Source organism: Numida meleagris, chromosome 1, assembly GCF_002078875.1.
Source record: "Numida meleagris isolate 19003 breed g44 Domestic line chromosome 1, NumMel1.0, whole genome shotgun sequence".
Taxonomy (NCBI): Eukaryota; Metazoa; Chordata; class Aves; order Galliformes; family Numididae; genus Numida; species Numida meleagris.
Window position 1 is genome coordinate 50,969,583 of NC_034409.1, and position 17,193 is coordinate 50,986,775.

Genomic DNA, 17,193 nt, shown 5'->3' on the forward strand with positions numbered 1-17,193 from the left:
AGTCTGTCCTTCATTTAGCCAGAAATACTTCTAAGAATTTAATCAGTCACAACCTGGGACCTTTCTAGTATCTTGCTTTTTGCTCTCGGGAGAATATCTTTCCACATCACATCATGGTAGTTCTAAGGGAATTCATGTTTTCACTTCCACATTTTAAATTTATCAGAACACAGCATGGCCAGACAAGTTGGGAAGACATTTTCCTCTCTGAACGAGTTTATTTTCCTTCTAGTGCAAGATGTATTGGCATCCAGCACACCCCACTGGGAGAGACAGACAACCAGGCTGCGTAGTCCTTAGTTTTACTTCAAACTGACAAAGCATCTGAAATGTTGAGATGTTAGCAAAGAACACATAAATTAGGAGAAATTGTTATCATTTGTGTTTTCAACCAAATGAAGACCTGGAAGAGCTCAGTGAAAATATCAACAACTCCTTAGCAAAGAAGGGAAGGTTCAGATCTAGTGTTTCTCAATAGCTTCTATTTTCATGATCCTCTCTCCCATTTCAAAGGGAGATAAAGGAGCAAGTTTAAAACACTTCTACCTTCTCAACTCCTTGCTCTCTTACTACAACAGAAACTTGTTTCCTTCCTTCTCTACTGGTAACCCTGGCACAGTAAACATACTCAACAAAAGCCAAGCGATGAAAGGAGAGGTTACACTGGAAATTTGTCTGCACACTGCTAACCACTACAGTACTAAGCACACTGCTGCTGCTTATCAGGACACTGCACTTAAAGAACTGTACACACAACCTGTTTTTCACAAGGAGACATTCATCTTTCTCTCTATCCTACATCTGCTTAGTGGGAAGTATCAGAAAATATATACATGAGAAGTAGCAATCTTACAGTAAGAATGCCATTAAATTGCCTTTGGAATTATGCTTAGTTTGATGCAACTGCTCTTCTTTGATCCTTGTCATTTTAGTATGGAGGAAATAACAGGATCTACTCAGGTGCCTATGTTGAATACATTTGCACCAATCAACCAAACTCAGAGACAGCCTAAAACCACAGAAGCAGAATGTGCTGATAGGAGAGGTTTTACCTGAGGTGCCTTCAGCACTCCGAACACTGTTATGGCCAATGCTGAGCTGCTCATATTCCAGTTTCATATTCCCAAGGTCTTCCCCTGAATGTCCTTCACTGGCAAAAGAATTTGCTTCAATGCTTGAACCTGGAGATCGTTTGGCCTTGCGACTAAAAAGCCCACTGGCAAATCGCTTTCCTTGCTTTGAGTTGGCCTGTGCATCTTCTTTCTTCACGACACGAATGGACTCTCTGGACTTGGATTTATTTTTCAGGTCCATCTGTAATCGGGAGAATAGTTTCTGAGGGCTCCGATTCAGCTTGTTGAAGTTCTCCAGAGGTGGTTCAATCTCTGGGAGTTCTTGCTCCAATGTGATTAAGTCATTCAGAAACTGATTTAATCGTTTCTTAGATTCACTTGTTTCTTCCCTTTCCATATTCCCGTGATTATCCTGCCTGTGTCGTGAAGCCCAGAGCATCATATCACCACGGGCTGCCCCTGTTACTAAGCCATACTTGGGATTAATGATCTTCCGAGCCACAGTGGAGGAATGAAAGCCTGGTTTCCCAATTCCATGAAGGTTTGGACTAGCAATACCCAATTCCTTGCAGAAATTAACTTCCTCTGAAATAGCGTAGAGCTCACGAAACTCAATGTCAAACATCTCCACATGCTGTCCTGTCAAGACTAGTAAGATGTTTCTGTCAATATGGGATGAACTCCATGTGAAGCTATGAATAGGAAAGAGAACCATAAGATTTTTGAGTGCATACTTGACCCAGCCCACCCAACAATATCCAAAACACTGTGAGAATACACAGCATTGTGCTATTTGCCAATATGGGTCAGGATAGATAGGTGAAGTTGTGTATTATTGTTCTTCATTAGGCACACAGGCAAGATCTGGAAGAAAATATCTGAAAACTCTGAAGAACAGCATATCCTTTTCAAAAAGCAACTGGAAGACTCTCCAGATTGGAAACCTCTCTGAAAAGAACTGACTACCGTGGCCAATGCAGTGTAGCACTGTCTCTAGCACAATGAAACAGTTCACTGGCAGGGGAATGTTCTGTTCTCCTGGGAGCAGCTTGTGCTCTAAGCTACCTCCTCTCTTATCTCACTCCAATTTCTACAAATGCCAAACAGATTACAGAGAGGAGGATAAGAAAAAGAATGACATGAGAACAAGACTCACAAACCATTCTTTACCTAAGAAGAATGTAGCTCTGCCTTAAGCAAGAGCAACCCACCTGTATGATCCAGTGGCTACCTTTTCACCATCCACCATCAGGAATCGGGATGCCAATGTACCTCTGATCTTCCCTGCTGGCATGTAGAACCCAACTCCTGTCACAGAACGTATGCGGATGTTCTAACATGGAAGTAAAAAAAACAAAATTTCACAATAATAGGGCAGAGAATTAGATAATTGCCAGCTCCAAGTCTTAACACATCACTCACATTATCTCATAACTTCTGGGACTACAGCTCATCATTAGACACCAGAAATCAGAAAGGCTGCAGAAAGGAAAGCAGAGTGTTGAAAACTCTGTTGTTATCATCTTTCAGTACAAGTCACTCCTATGCATCAGTTTATAACCCTGTCCAGAATGTCAGCATCTTTGTAAGCCTGTCTGCCATCTTCAGCTATTCATCTTAGCCCACTGTCAAGACAATGCTTTCCACATCAAATAATCCGCCGTCTGCTGTGCTGTAGATCAGAAGGCCCAACTGAGTTCAGGGGAATGAAGCTCTAAGTCACATCTGTACTCTCCAAATCCCAATCCCTGTTCTGTAGCATCAGTGAGCTCTTTTCCAGACAATGTTAGCAGAACCACAAAACCAAGGAACTTTGCAACACCTGTATAATCCAAAAGACTCAGAAAGCAACATATGAGGCTTAAATTAGGTTATTTTGGGCTTGTGTTCTGATCCCAACAACATATAGTTTGATAAAACTGGGCAAATTATAGAGCTAGGCAATTTATTACAGAAGGGGTGAGGAAACAGTTGCACTATTCAAAACATACGTAGATATTTCCTACCTGTTACAACAAAGGAACCCTGACATTATCATTTTTCTAAGAACACCAGACAGTTAACGTCTACCTACATTCACCTCTGTACAATGGAGAGTGAAAAACGCAGAATTTTATTCTGAACAAAAGGTGCAGGATAAGTGTCTCTGCTGATGTCCCAAACAGATCAGCAAAGAAGTATTTCTGCAGATAGGGAAGGCAAAACAGTTTATGAAATGTACTGAAGTAGCTGGAAGAAGGTATTATCTCTCCTCAAACCTCCTGTCTCACACCCTTTTAGCCATCAAACCTACAAATAACACAAAGCAGTACTGGAGACAGAGAAAAAACCCCGATTTAAGGTTACCTGATTTTATACAACAGACTTACGCATGCACATAATATAAAAACATATTTGCATATTAGACTGTGAGTTACTCTGCTCAGACCGATGCTGAACTCCATGGGTCCTGGCTGCTTGAGGATGAATTGCCAGACAGGTGTATATACATACTGCCTGACATTAAAAAAAAAAAAAACAACAACACTCAAAAGTACTCACTGCCAGTATAAGTTTGGAGCAAATTATCTTGTCACTCTGACATACAAATTTAGACCATTTTCTTCATACCATCTGTTTCTCTAAGAATTCTTTAACAATGAAAAGCTAAAAGGTATTGTGATCTGCAGTAATAAATATAGGGTTAGGAGTCAGACAGTCTCATGTGTAATCACAGTTCTGGCAGTATTCCCTGTTACGTTCTGTGAAAGTCAATTCACCTTTGCCTCATTCTTCCCCCATCTGCAGAACAGGAGAACCATGAGGATTTGGCTAACGTTAGCACAGCCTCAGATCCCACAAAGAGCTAACTACTATTATTGTGAACCTAATTGACAGCTTAAATATTGATAGGCTGTAGAAATCAGCATGCAGGAACGAGTGATTGCAAGAAAGTGGATTTCTTTCAAAAAACAGTTTTCTGAATATAACTCTTACCTTTTCAATCTGTTCCTATTTTCCTCAGTAAAATACAGCAGTGACAGTACAAATTCTGACTAACAGTAACTGATGATCCTACTATTTTGCATTCATCTATTGCTTGATCTGTCTGCAGTCCTGTGTGGGCATTAGCTAATTAATCCTCCCAACATCAATGACAGTATTATCGCCTTGTTTTAAAGATGAGGAACCTGAGAGACAAAAAAGATGAAGTGACTTGCCCAAGGCCTAGCTAGCAGTGAGTCATTTGTGTGGGATGCTGAATGCAGGTTGGATAGAGCACAGGAGAAAGGCTGCCCTTTCCAGTATTTAGAATAACATTTGTAGATGACTGGCTGGTCGCCTAAAATAATTGTCTTTTTTCCTTGCTGAATAAAGCTGGATTTGGAATTTGCCAAATCATGGAATCTTGACGGCAGGAGTCAATAAGGATGCCTGTCCTTCAAATCAGCCAACAGCTCTGAAATGTCATATTCCTTTCTGAATCAAGGAGTATCAGCCTGTTTCAGAATGTTTTTCATTTCATTTCATCAGAATGTTTCTTAGCATGTAATAAGTGTGGATTTTATTGTGTTTGTATGTTATATCACCTTCTTTAGGAAGAGAGAAGCACATTTGAATTTTTGCAGTAACTGAGCTATGCATAACACTGAGAAAGGCACAGAGGGGATAGAACCAAACAGCTGAACACATAAACCTCCTTGAACAAGGTATGCACAGGAGTGTATAAATGCATCTTGAAATGCAGAAAACAAGCACAAAGTCATATAAACATCAAGTCACTTAATAGGTTATTTGTATAATGTTTTCTACTTTGAAGGATCTTGGAGCATTTGAAGACTAATATATCAAGCTGTACAGGGAAGGAACAAGCTCGGGTTCATGTACTGAAGATTACACAACAGAAGTGGAAAGACAAATATAAATGAGCTGAGATTTCAGCCACTTTCTTTGGGCACTAATGTTACTGTAGTAACAAGTATTTTGGGTAAAGGACCAGTTAGTTTCCAGGTAGAATATTGTTGCAGTAACTTGCTTACGTTCGGTTATATCCTTACTCATGTAGACTGCAGTCTATGTTAGGTTTCCACATTTCCTTTACACAGACTTACACCACTCCTCATTGCAAGCAGTGACTAACAACTCTCTGGCAACAACCTAATACAGACTGGTAACACTTCAGCCCACTTCAACACACAGCAAAGGAATCAGTCTTTCTTGCTTTATTCTGACACACTTTTAAACCTTGTGCTGCATCCACAGCAAGTTAAATTAGACTCAACTGAGAAAGTCAGTAGTACATTGTTCCTGACACTCAGTCGACCATTGACAGACCTGAGCAGCAATGCGCACAAGCACGGGGTTGAGTAACATGAGATAAATGAGATGGACTCTAAAGGCGGGTGTTGCAAGTATTTTCACTAGGGAATCCTGTATGTCCCTTTGCTCTTAGAACTTCTAACAGCTGGTATAAATGTCGCAAAGGAAGCAGAAGTCTTTGTTTCCAGTTGGGATGGATGGCATGAAAGATTTAAATCAGATAAAGGACAGGCAACAGACCATAGCAGTAGCTGTTATATGACGACAGCTCAACAGTCCCTTACATTGACTGTTTTTTTGTGTCTTTCCAAAAAGAGGCACCTGTAAACCACTGTTTTTGAAAGGTCGCAAGCAGCCTAGCAGATTTTTCTAACAGATAATTAAAACAGCACTGCACCACATCACATTCAGCTTCTCCCTTGAGTTAGAATTGGATGAGGAAACCTGGAAGGTAAGACATGAAAAACTGGAATGAAATTCAAAAAATGTTTTAGGCAGAAACCTTTAAGAATATCTAGAGTGAGGAAAGGAACTCCTTGCATGCTAGGGAAATGAATGTAAAAATTAACATGAAAGTGAACTTCCTGCAGATACCACATTCCCTGTGTTTCCTCAGAGCTCCAGGTGAACTCCCTGTCTTTGAGCGAAAGTGTCTCTCATTGAAGACTTGATTAGCAGAAGCATGGGGAAGAAAACACCTCTAAAATCTGGTGACAACCCTCACCCTCAGGTCAACAAGAAGAGGACTTTTTGTGGGGCTATGAATTTTATATCTATGAGAACTTTGATTCATTCTGATCTCAGAAGAACATCCTTATGTCAAACATAACAAAAGTCTGGCAAACCACGTCCTGCAGGCTCAAGAAGCCACATGACTCATACAAACAAGACATACTCACATTAACATCTCAGGATGAATGCGCAAATGATTGAAGTTAAATGCATTTTTAACGATCTCTGGCCTTCATGCAAAATATAAGATTTTCTCATTTCAAATGTGAAGCCAGTGAAGAGTCTTTGTAGAGTGAGATACGGTCTTCCTACACCATTTTCCCTGCTGTGAGACTGTGGGAGGATTGTGATACCTTGCCATCTTAAAAAAATAGCCAGGAATTTCGTGAAAATGCCCCGCGTTACATGTAGACAAAGGGCAAAATCCAGAGTTAGCAGTAAGCCTCCCCGTATTGGGACTGTTGAGGTATTCACTCTGCACTGGATGAAGAGATCGACGGAAACAAAAGGACAAGAATCACAGCAGTCTGAGCATCTGGTGATGACAGAAGACAGAATAAGCACCCTGAAGCTGCAGCAATGCCAACCCATAGTAATGTGTCATCTCTTTTTCTCTTGCATGAGAAGTTGACACTAAACCTTAAAGTTATCTCCCATATTACTGCAATTTTCTGTGGAAAGGCCAGCACTAAAAATGCAACAACCCTAGGCACATTAGCTCAGTGAGGTGGGGTAAGTCCTTAAGGTTGAGACTACACCTTGCTTGAGTCTCCTTAGTTATCCAAAGACTGCTGTCAGACTGTATGATGATTTCCCACCCAAACAGCAGCACTGATACATCCAAGAAAGCCTTGAAGGAAAGCATGACCAACGAGCTGCTCCTCATCTTCTTGACCCTCATAGTCACGTTGATAACAGGAACTTGGGCAGAATGGTAAGAGGCTATCTTCCTTGAGAAACAAGTGACCTGCTTTTCCTTACAGGAAGACTCTTCCCAGTCTTTCCATAGCACCACAGAAAGGAATAAACTGCATTGACCTTAACAAAATTAACTAAAGGCTCCTTAGCTGTACTGGAAAAGGAATATGACATCCCTAAGAGGGCTATTTATGATACAGTATGACTGAGAAAACAGGAAAAATACAAAGGACAACAGTCTGTGGGTTGGAAATTTGCAGAAGAGTGAAGAACTCGGTTAAAGAAGAATGTTAAAAGGTTCTTCCTCAGTGGAACTCCTTCAGATCAGTCTGAGTCTAAAGAAACACACAAGTGCCGCGGTGAGAGAAGGGAAGTGCAGAAGGGACTTAAGAGTTTTCTACTGCTTTTGATGGCCTAAGTTCAAACTCTGTCTCTTTGGAAAGGGTGACTTTGTGATTCAACAAGGCTACTGCAGGACCTAGTCACTGCTGCAGCACGTCTTTGTGATAATTGGTTTTGCAGTGTGAAGTTTGTGTAGATACCTATGGAGAAAGAGGTAAGAGTAAAAGCAGGAAGAGACTGCCTACTTTTTAAAGATGCAGAAGGCAGACAAAAAAGAACATGCCTCTCCAACAGGTCTGCAAGTTTTTCTAAAATGCCATGGCACTCTATCCAGGGTTTAAAGTATGCAGTACTGAAGTCATCATTCTTGCACACAGTGACATGGCAAGAAAAGTACCAGAAAACGGGTACCAGAGCAAATGGAACTACTGCTCTGCTTGTACAGTTTTCTACCAAAGCGACTTGAGCCCAGGCCACAGAACACCTCTGAAGCTTGAAACAGGTCTATTATAACAATGTCTGTGTCTTGCTTTCAAAGACACCAGAGGAAAGAAACTTCCATCTCTGTTTTGGAGAAAGATGAGAAAGCTGCTCAGTTGGATGTCTTTTCTGATGAAGAAGTCCAGAAACTACGAGCAGAGTGGTAGTTCATAGGAGCATTGTTCAGAAATATGCAATTCATTTTCACCACATTTAAGATGGTTCTGCTTGAATGGTTAATATAAGCCTCTCCAACCTTCAGAGCTTTCTGTTTGTTTGTTTTTAACTATTGAGTGTTTATGGAAGATCTGCCTTTCCTCCAGGCAAAAAGGGACCTTTTTTCTTTTTTTTTTTTTTTAACAACTCTGCAAAGCAGTTGGACCACAAGAGTGGTGATTCTTGCACCCTGTAGATTGTTTCCAATCTAGTGACTTTTCCAGTATTTGGAACAAGTCTGTAGTAGCAACAGTGACTAAAAACCATTTAAAACAGTAAGCAACACAATACCAGCTATAAACACACAAAGGATTTCAGTTTGTACGCAACGGAAAGAGATCCTACTGAAGTTGCTTCTGCCAGCCAAGCTAGGCTGACTACTCTGCTGTGATACATGCGCTTTGTGAAGATATACTCCAATACGGAACTGGAGAGCAGCTACCAAGTCCCATATGTTCTCAGGCAAAGAAGGACTATAAGCTTGTTCAGTCCCAGATGATCACTGCTAGATAGGAAAGTCTTGATTTCACAAAGTATGTATATGTGTACTGTTATTGTTTGCTTGGAGCCCAGTTACTCAAATAACTAGTCTAGAAATCTGGAACTTGCATAGGAGACCTACAGGAACTTCCTCAAGCAAATTTCTTCCTAAAAGGAATATATAGGACACAAGAGCCAAAAAAATACACAGATCTCTGTTTCATCATCCCCTGCCTAAGTTCTGTGATGTGACACATACAGAGCAAGAGATGTGTTTGGCTCTACAAGTGAGTTACAAGGTTCATTTCACTCAGGAAGGCCACTTAACTGCAAAAAATAACAATTCAGTCTTGAATATCTTACCCGAATCTGCAAGTCACTGAGGTCAAGGCATCTGCACATTTCCAGGAAGAGCTTCACACCGTCTTCATCTAGGATTATATAGACTGGGATCCAGCGCTTATATGCTGCATTAACAATATCTCGGAAGATGTCCCGGTCTGTAAATACATCCATGACCACTGCAATAATCTAGAAACGAGAAGACAGCAGACAAGCAACTAAATAAAACATTAGGAATTGAAAGGGAAGCCCCTTTCAATGATACAAAATAAAGGAGAGTACTGACACCAGAAGAGGGAAGAGGACACAGGTGAGACAAAAGCATGGGAATGTATGTGCCCAAGCATTTCTAATAACCTTGTAATTTTCTAGGATGGCTCCTGCTACATTTTAGAAAGAGCACAGTAACTAACAGTCTTTGAGGGTTCTCCTTCTTCTAAGGGAAGATGGCTATTTCAGCAGCCTGAAGAATGCCAAAGCCAAATACCCATTTTTAACCCTGTACTGTGAAACTCTCTTTGTTTCCATAAGGATCCACTTAAACAAAAAGATACGTTGATAAAAGTCTGAATAAGAAGAGTGCAAAACTCAGCCATAACCCTTCTCAGAAGGTGAGTAATGGAAGAATGAATGTGCAGAGGAATCAGAGCATGACTCCTCAGCTATGGTGCGCAAAGCAGACAAAAAGAACTCTGCTCTCAGGGCTGGCTTTATGAGGAATGTCTTGTGGAACTCAAACATAAACATCTCATAATTGTAAGGAAGAGACTGGAGTGCACATTCAAGATTTGGAGGCAAAATGATTGTTCCCTCTCTTCACATGTACATTTTTTCTGGTATGAAACTAATCCCTCTTTCCAGACACAGATCTTATATAAAAGCAAAAGGTTGCACTAACATGACAGACAAGCCTGAACATTCATAGGATGAGTAACAACAAAAACAAGATGTCTGTGGGCAACTTTTATGCTGACCTTATGTGTTTTGTCTTCCTCTCCCTTTCTGTGTCTTTTACACCATTAGAATTCACTTTTCTTCCTGAAGGAGTTATTCTCAACAGCACTCTGGATGCTATGAATGAAGGCAACTGCTGTTCTCCCCATCCCTAGGAACCATCAGCTTGGCAGGTCAGAGCTCTCATGCTGATGGTAGGCTGGGAATAGAGTTGCCTAAATTCTAGATTCCCAGGTGCCAGGGTCACAGCAACGAGCCACACTGTGCTGGAAATAGCACATAATGTGTGAACGGAGCTGACGACGGCACCTAACAGTAGAGTTTTCTTCAGTTGATGTTTGGAAAAGGTGCAGCTCCAGTTGCAGTAGCTCCCTGTGGAAGGGGTGATAATTCTCACCAGGCGCTTCTTTCCTTTGAAAATGCCCTTGACCAAAATGGATATGGGAAAGTGATACCACAGTAAATGTCCTCTGTTTCTGTTGAGTCTCTGCTTGTATGGCCAACAACTTGTATGGCTCTGCTCTGTCACGCTCCTTCTGTCAGCAGTGCTTACACAAGCTATTCTTTATTAGAAAAAGAAAAAAAGAGCTGACATTGTGTTATGTCCATCATTAACATGTACATTCCTGATACAGGTGAGCTATGGTGGAGGTACGTTATAAGCTAATTTTAAGTCCTTCAGCAACTTCTGTTAGGTAGAAGAACTGGATTTCAGCTCCCACCTTGGTTCTTACTTTCAAGCTAAACGTAGCAAGAGGCAAGGAATGTTACCTCTGAAGAATACACTGAAATTCTGCCACTTTACTCCTCAACAACTTCACATGCAGACACATTGCGACTTTTCAGGTATTAATTGAGGCATGCTGTTCTTTCTTTCCCCTGCACACACTCTGGTCTGGATGTTGTTACTCAGCAGCAAGAACACCAAATAAAATTCATTTGAAATAAGAACATTAGCATGGGGAATTGATGAAGAATAGATAGAAGAAGTAGGAATGTATTTTCTTTCCATCCCCTCCATCCACAAGTAGAATGATGACTGCAGAAATTGCAGCACACCCTGGACAGACCATTAATTATTAGTACTGCCACTGCAGTATGGAGGGACGGTTGCCTGCCAGCTTGGCAGCTCTAGGTCAGTTCAGGCTTCTTTACAAGACTATGGACTAAACCCACAAATGTGGAAACTAAACCTGTAGGAAAAGCTGATGAATTGCCTTGCAGATGGCTCTTTCAAGACTCAAACTGTGAGAGGGGCAACCATGCTGCTGATGTTAGTCCTTCCAAACCCCTGACACTGCAGATGATCTGTCAAGATTACCTAGGAGCGTTCTCAAATATGGCAAGTCAGAACATGAGTGCCTACCCCATGTAGGAGCTTTTTTTTTTCCCCATTCCTCTATCTGTCCTATGAATGATAATGCTACTTATCTATAGGACCTATAGGTATGCCTTGGTCTTCATGGGTATTTACAGATTGACAAGCATTAACTTGCCAAAATCATTGCAGAGAGGTAGCTTCATTAATGTATGTAAAACACTAATGATAAGCCACCCACAGACATGTGCCAAATATTACTAGTATCTCTTTAGGGCCACTCCCTCCCCCCCAAAACCAAACCAAAACAAAATACCAAAACAAACAAAACCCCCACTCTAAGCTGTTGAATGAAAAGCTCCCACCTGGAGATTTTATTTTCCAAGGCCAGCTTGGTGGAACACAGTAAGCGCTCATCTAAGAAAAAGACCATTAAACACTAAAATGCCTGTTAAACATGAAACCACCTTTGGGCTGGGAGGGGCACAGTTCATCCAGCGAGTGAAAAATATCTACAAAGAAATTAACTACTTGTAGGTGCCAGGCACAGATATTGAAAAGGGCAAAGTTTCTCAGTCATCTCACAATTTGTAGAGGCTTTTGCAGCAAAGCAAGAGGATGTAAGCAAGAGCATCAGCAAGTCAGAGCATAACCATTTTACAGCTTCTGCTTCTTCTGTGTGACTGATTGCACCAGTGGTGGAACAGGATGACAGTGTGTGCATGCAGTGCTGCAAGCAGGGAGTGGGGAACACCCTCTGGATAAACGTCTCTGGAAATTTTCTGTTTCGCAGCAGATTTGCTTTAAACAAGCCTCTGCAAAGGCTGTGCGTGCAGAGTGTGTGCTTGGAGAGTGGTGGCAGGGGAGAGTGCTGAATCAGACAGTAGAAAAAACAGAAAGCAGCAAAACTAAGAGAAGGAATGAGGTGGCTTATGCTGCTGTCCCCTCTCCAGAGGGGAGATATCAGCTGGGGTAATTTCACAGATGGTCTTTCCTGGAGATTTCACCCAGACCTAGAAAAACTTTGTCCTCTACCTCTTCCATGCAAGCTCTCAGAGCGTCACAGCTAGCTTGTTTTCTTGCCAGAGGTGCACTGTCACCACTAACAGTCCTTTCCAGTCCAAGATAAACAGGAGGAACAGCCACATATTGTCTGGACTCTGGCTGCCTTGCAATCAGGGCTGTATTGGATTGCGAACACAGAAAAGAAAACAATCCAAAACAAACCGGCTGCCCTGTGTTTAACTGGGGTTACTTGCACATACAGGAGGGGTGGCTGGAGAAGCACCACTACCTGCCTTCCCTCTGGACAATACACTGGGATGGGGCAGGAAAAAAACAAACCACGGCTACAAAGCTGTAACGCCGGGCTGGGGGCGAACCCATTCCAGATGTCAGCTTTAGCAAACTTCAGTGTGAGGGGTGATTAACTGTATGGAAAATCCAGCCTGGTGGCCACCAGGAGAGTGGAGAATGCTTGGTGTGGTGGTGGGCTCCTGCCACCCGGCCACTCCGCGTGTCCCCAGCCCGGCCCCCCTGCCTGGGTGCCCAACATGTGGACACAGCCCAGGCACAAAAGCACAGAGGCCACTCCCTACCTTCTGTGCCTGTTGGATCATCTCCCGCACCACCTCCTTCAGGTGGGGTGCGTTCTCTTCCTTGCGAGGGTGCGTGAAGAGGGCCACCCGGCTGATGCCCCGGTAGAAGGTCTTGTCAGTCCAGCCGAGGTCCAGCGGCGGTACCTCTGTGTCTGAGCGCTCAGGCCAGTAGGCCAGTGAGATGGCCTCGCCACTGGGGCCCCGCACCACCTTCCCGCTCTCCCGGGGGTCATCGTAGGCGCGCCAGCTGCCCCGCAGGGCCTGCAGCTCCTGGCTGGAGAGGAAGTCCCGGAGATGCTCCTTCCGCAGGGTCTCCCTGTAGGCAGCCTCACCTCGGGTCACCAGTGCCTCCAGGGCCCAGCGCTGCTCCTCGCTGTAGTAGAAGCAGGCCTGGGCCTCTGTCACCTTCTCGTTGACGTGCGACTCGTCCAGCAGGACCACCTGGGAGTCCGCCATGCTGCCGGCACCCGTAGTGCCAGGAGGCTGTGGAAAGGGGGAAAGGCAGGGCCGGCACCGCCTCACCTGGCCTGCCCGAGCCCGCCCCGACAGGTGGAGCAGCCGCACCGCCCCGTGTCGGCCCCTCACGCTTCTCTGGCTCACTGGGGACACGGCTGTCCCCTTCGTTCTGGCCCCCTGCCAGGCCCGCCTGCCTGCGGCTCTGATCAGTGGGGGACGGGGGTGGTGGTCCCGCAGCATGGCAAGCTGGCTGTCCCTGACCGCTGTGTCTGGGGAGAGCCAGGCCTGAGCTGCTGCCACAGCTTGGAGAAGAATCATAGAATGGCTTAGGTTAGGCTTAGGGGACCTCAAAGCCCACGCAGTCCCACCCTGTGCCGTGGGCAGGGCTGCCACCCACCAGCTCAGGCTGCCCAGGGACCCGTCCAACCTGGTCTTGAACCTCCAGGGATCGGGCACCCACGGCTTCTGTGGGCAGCCTGTGCCAGCACCTCACCGCAGTCTGAATAAAAAAGTTCCCCCTAACATCTAACCTAAATCTCTCCTCTTTTAGTTTAAAGCCGTTCCCACTTGTCCTATAGTGTGGAGCTGTGTGAATGCAAAAATCTATTTAAAAGGGTTTTTTTTCTTTCTTTCTTTTTCCTTTTCTTTTTGAAGGTGACTGCATTCATCAGGAATGAGGCAGACCGTGACAGTGGCCATTGGGTGCAGCTGGCTGCTAGCCGGCCCCCTCCAAACCCACCAAAAGAGCAGCTCAGTGACTCCCAGAAAGCCCAAAAAGCAGGAGGTGGGTGCCCTGTTTACAAGCAGGAGGATGACAGAGAGATTTGCCCAAGGCTGCCCAGCAGGCTGGTGTCAGAGCTGGGAATAAAACTGCACTGCTCCAAGACTCTAGCTGGGAGTGTGAATAAATAGCCCCACACGTGTCCCAGCTGAGAGACTGGGGGCTGTTATGTTAAATGATTAATTTTGCGTGGTATGTGATAGTTGCTAGGGGCCCTAATCAAGATGCAGGCCCCACTGAGGTTTGCGGTGCATACACAAAGGATAAAAAGCACTTCTTCCCCATTGTAGCCCAAGGACCGAGCTGACAAAGATGAGCGAGGAAGTGGGGATAAAGACAAGGCAGTGGTGATATACAAACATTCAGAGGCATTTGCAGGGCTTTTCATATGTGATTAGCCCTAATTGCTCACGTACACAAAATGCACAAACTGCAGGAAGAGAGCTGGAGGAGCTGCTCTTTGTGTCCTCCCTGCAAGCGATCACCTGTGCTCAGAGTTTGTCATAAAAAAATATCCATGGAGGAGGTGAAGCACTGTAGCTCTTCCCTGATTTTCCTCTCTTTAAATGGAAGGGAGAGTTTTAGCATTCCAGACTGTCATCGATAGCTTTTCCTGTCATGAAATTCACTAAAAATTTGAAATTGCACTTTGCAGAATCTAATGCTCTGCCTTTCAAATCCCTTTAAAAAAAAAATTCAGTATATGCCCCTTTAGCTTGATTATCATGGAAACAGGGCTTATGTGGCAGTGGTGTCTCCATCTGTCTGCTTGTCTGTCCATCTCTATTAACTTCTGAACCCGCTGGCTGATTTCAAGTAAAGGTGGCAAAGGCATAATTACACCCCTGCAAGTTTTGTGAAAATGAAGAGCCTGATAGCAAAAATAGACCCTATCACAGTCCCCTGACAGGGAAAGTTGCATTAAGGGTTCACGCCTTATTAGGCTTCAAAGATTCCATAAAAGTTGAAACACTAATAAGTTCCTGAACTGTACGAAAAGCTTCAAATGAAGTTTATGCCATGCTAGACACCCCAGTCAATCAACCACAATATACAAATACACAGGAGATGCTGCTTTGTTAGTGTCAGTGCTCACTGAACTACTTTTTTCCTTCTGTACCAGAGGCTGCCATCAGCTCTGCTATTTCATGTGGAGCTAAGTAAAATCTCTTTAATCCGGGATGCTCTATTCAATTGTAGCTGCACAATGTAAGCTTTTCTGTTCAGCTAAGACTCCCACATGAAAGCAACAGTAGGTTCACAAAAGTATGTTTAGTTTTATGTTTAAAAGCAAGTGAATGTTTCCCACATCCAAGTGAAAGCAACAGAGATTTTCAGCTTGCTATGATGAAATGTTTAGCCCCCATCTCTCACTCTACAAGACAAAGTGTTGTCTGTATGTTGATATGAGAAATAGGGGCATGGAGCTGTGCAAAAGCTGAGAGAGACACTTTTCCTATGCACGCATGGTGTCGTTGTCCCCCCTCACCACCTGCTCTGCCAGCTAAACATTCCAACCACGAGTATTTTCCATATGAGGTTTTAAAAATCTGATGATTCAGTCTCTTTTGACATACTCTGACCCTCTGGCTGACAGCCTCACCTAAAACACAGGCGAAAAGAGCTTTGGAAACAAACTGCCCTCTCCGTCGCAGAGACAACCCAGCCCTTTAGGATTGGAGAAGAAACAGGGCAAAGAGGGAGGGGGAATTGAACCTGGCTGAGGCTGACAAGTGAATTCCAGTTTCCACTCTAGATGAGGTTCATTCCTGTTTCAGCTCAGGTTTTCCACTCTGGCTCAAGAGAAAGGAAAAAAGGGGAAGCCTGCTTTAGGATTGGGCTGAGGCTGCTGCAAATCCAAGCAGACCTTTGATTAGATATTAGACCTTTGATTTATTATTATTATTATTATTATTTTTTTTTTCTGGGACTCACTGAAGGGGCTGCCTGTGATTGGGCAGGGTCGAGTCTCTTTCTTTTGACCTTTGCTTGGGTGTCATCCCAGCCAAGTCTCAGTTAAGGTCTAGCTGACTTTTCTGGTCTAGTTCCAAAACATTTTCCAAAGGAAGTAAACTAACCTATCAGGAAATATTACCTCTCACTGTAACCCTCCCCAACCCCATTACAGTGCTTTAAATCTACTGTCTTCAAACACCTCCCACGCATATTCTGCTTACTTGGGCCTAATTGCTTCACTTTCCTTTGCAAGGCAGCGCAGGTTGTGCTTTAGATAAAGATATGACACCTTATATTTAGCATTAATTGTAACTGTGCTCATCCATACATCTCTCTTACCCATCTTTCCTGTGTAATTTCAGTCCTTAAATAGCCCATCTCATGAGATAGTCTTCGATAAACCTCCCAGTGGTGTTTTGCTTGTGACAAACTGCTACAGGCTCTTGTTATACAACTTCGGGTACTCAGTTCTTTGGGAATAAAATCTCGATGCCTTTCCCTCCACTCTCTCTTTACATCTTGTTTCTCCCAGCAGCAGTCAACACTAATGTGCAAAATAGGAGTAAAAACATGGGACAATATTAAAAAGAAAGGATCATTCTATGATAGAACAGTTGAAATTAGAAGGGATCCTTCAAAACAAACCAACAGGATTTACCAAAACATCCCTAGTCAACCTCACTACCTTTCAGCTTTTTCACTGAAAGTGGCAACTGGTTAAAAATGAGTTTTGCAAAGAAAAGAGGTTAGCTCAGTGGATGGGGGATACAGGACTTTGCAGTCTCAAAAAGGAAGAGTAAGTTAATAGGTTGTGCTAAAACACCACTCCTTCCCTGTGTTGGCTGGCACCAAAGCAAGACTTGCAAAGGCTTGGTGCAGATTGCATCTTCCTGATCTGTTATCTTGGAGGCTGCATCCAGGAGTTTGTGGGAAGGATGTTACAGACCCATCCGGCCGCACTAAGCCTGTCCTAGGCCTGACATTCCATTTGCAAAGGCTGCCAACCTGGGGCAGGAGTGGGTGCGTTAATCACGTCCTGGTGCTGGCAGAGCTGAAAACTCTGAAACAAGGTGATTTCAGGGTGAAGAGGAAAAAGCATTTGCCTTCACTGTTCTCCCTCCAGTGAGCTGGAGAGCTGCAGGCAGTGGAGGGTAGGTGTGTCACCTCTGCAGCAGTGACAGGGCTGCAATCCAGATGATGAAGAAATGCTTTCAGATGCTTCCTTTCTGTCATATTACGCTGCCTCAG

At 43.7% G+C, this 17,193-nt stretch overlaps 1 protein-coding gene across 1 annotated transcript in view; it reads right to left on the reverse strand.

Moving 5' to 3' along the window:
* FAM83F (family with sequence similarity 83 member F) overlaps positions 1–13,305 on the reverse strand; it is a 27,832-nt gene extending 14,527 nt beyond the window's left edge. The window contains exons 1-4 of the mRNA XM_021384691.1: positions 12,753–13,305; positions 8,904–9,071; positions 2,285–2,406; positions 1,053–1,765 (exon numbers count right to left, since the gene is read on the reverse strand). Of these exons, the coding sequence (XP_021240366.1) occupies positions 1,053–1,765; positions 2,285–2,406; positions 8,904–9,071; positions 12,753–13,208 (1,459 nt within the window). The 5' untranslated portion in view covers positions 13,209–13,305. The remainder of the gene's footprint in view (positions 1–1,052; positions 1,766–2,284; positions 2,407–8,903; positions 9,072–12,752) is intronic.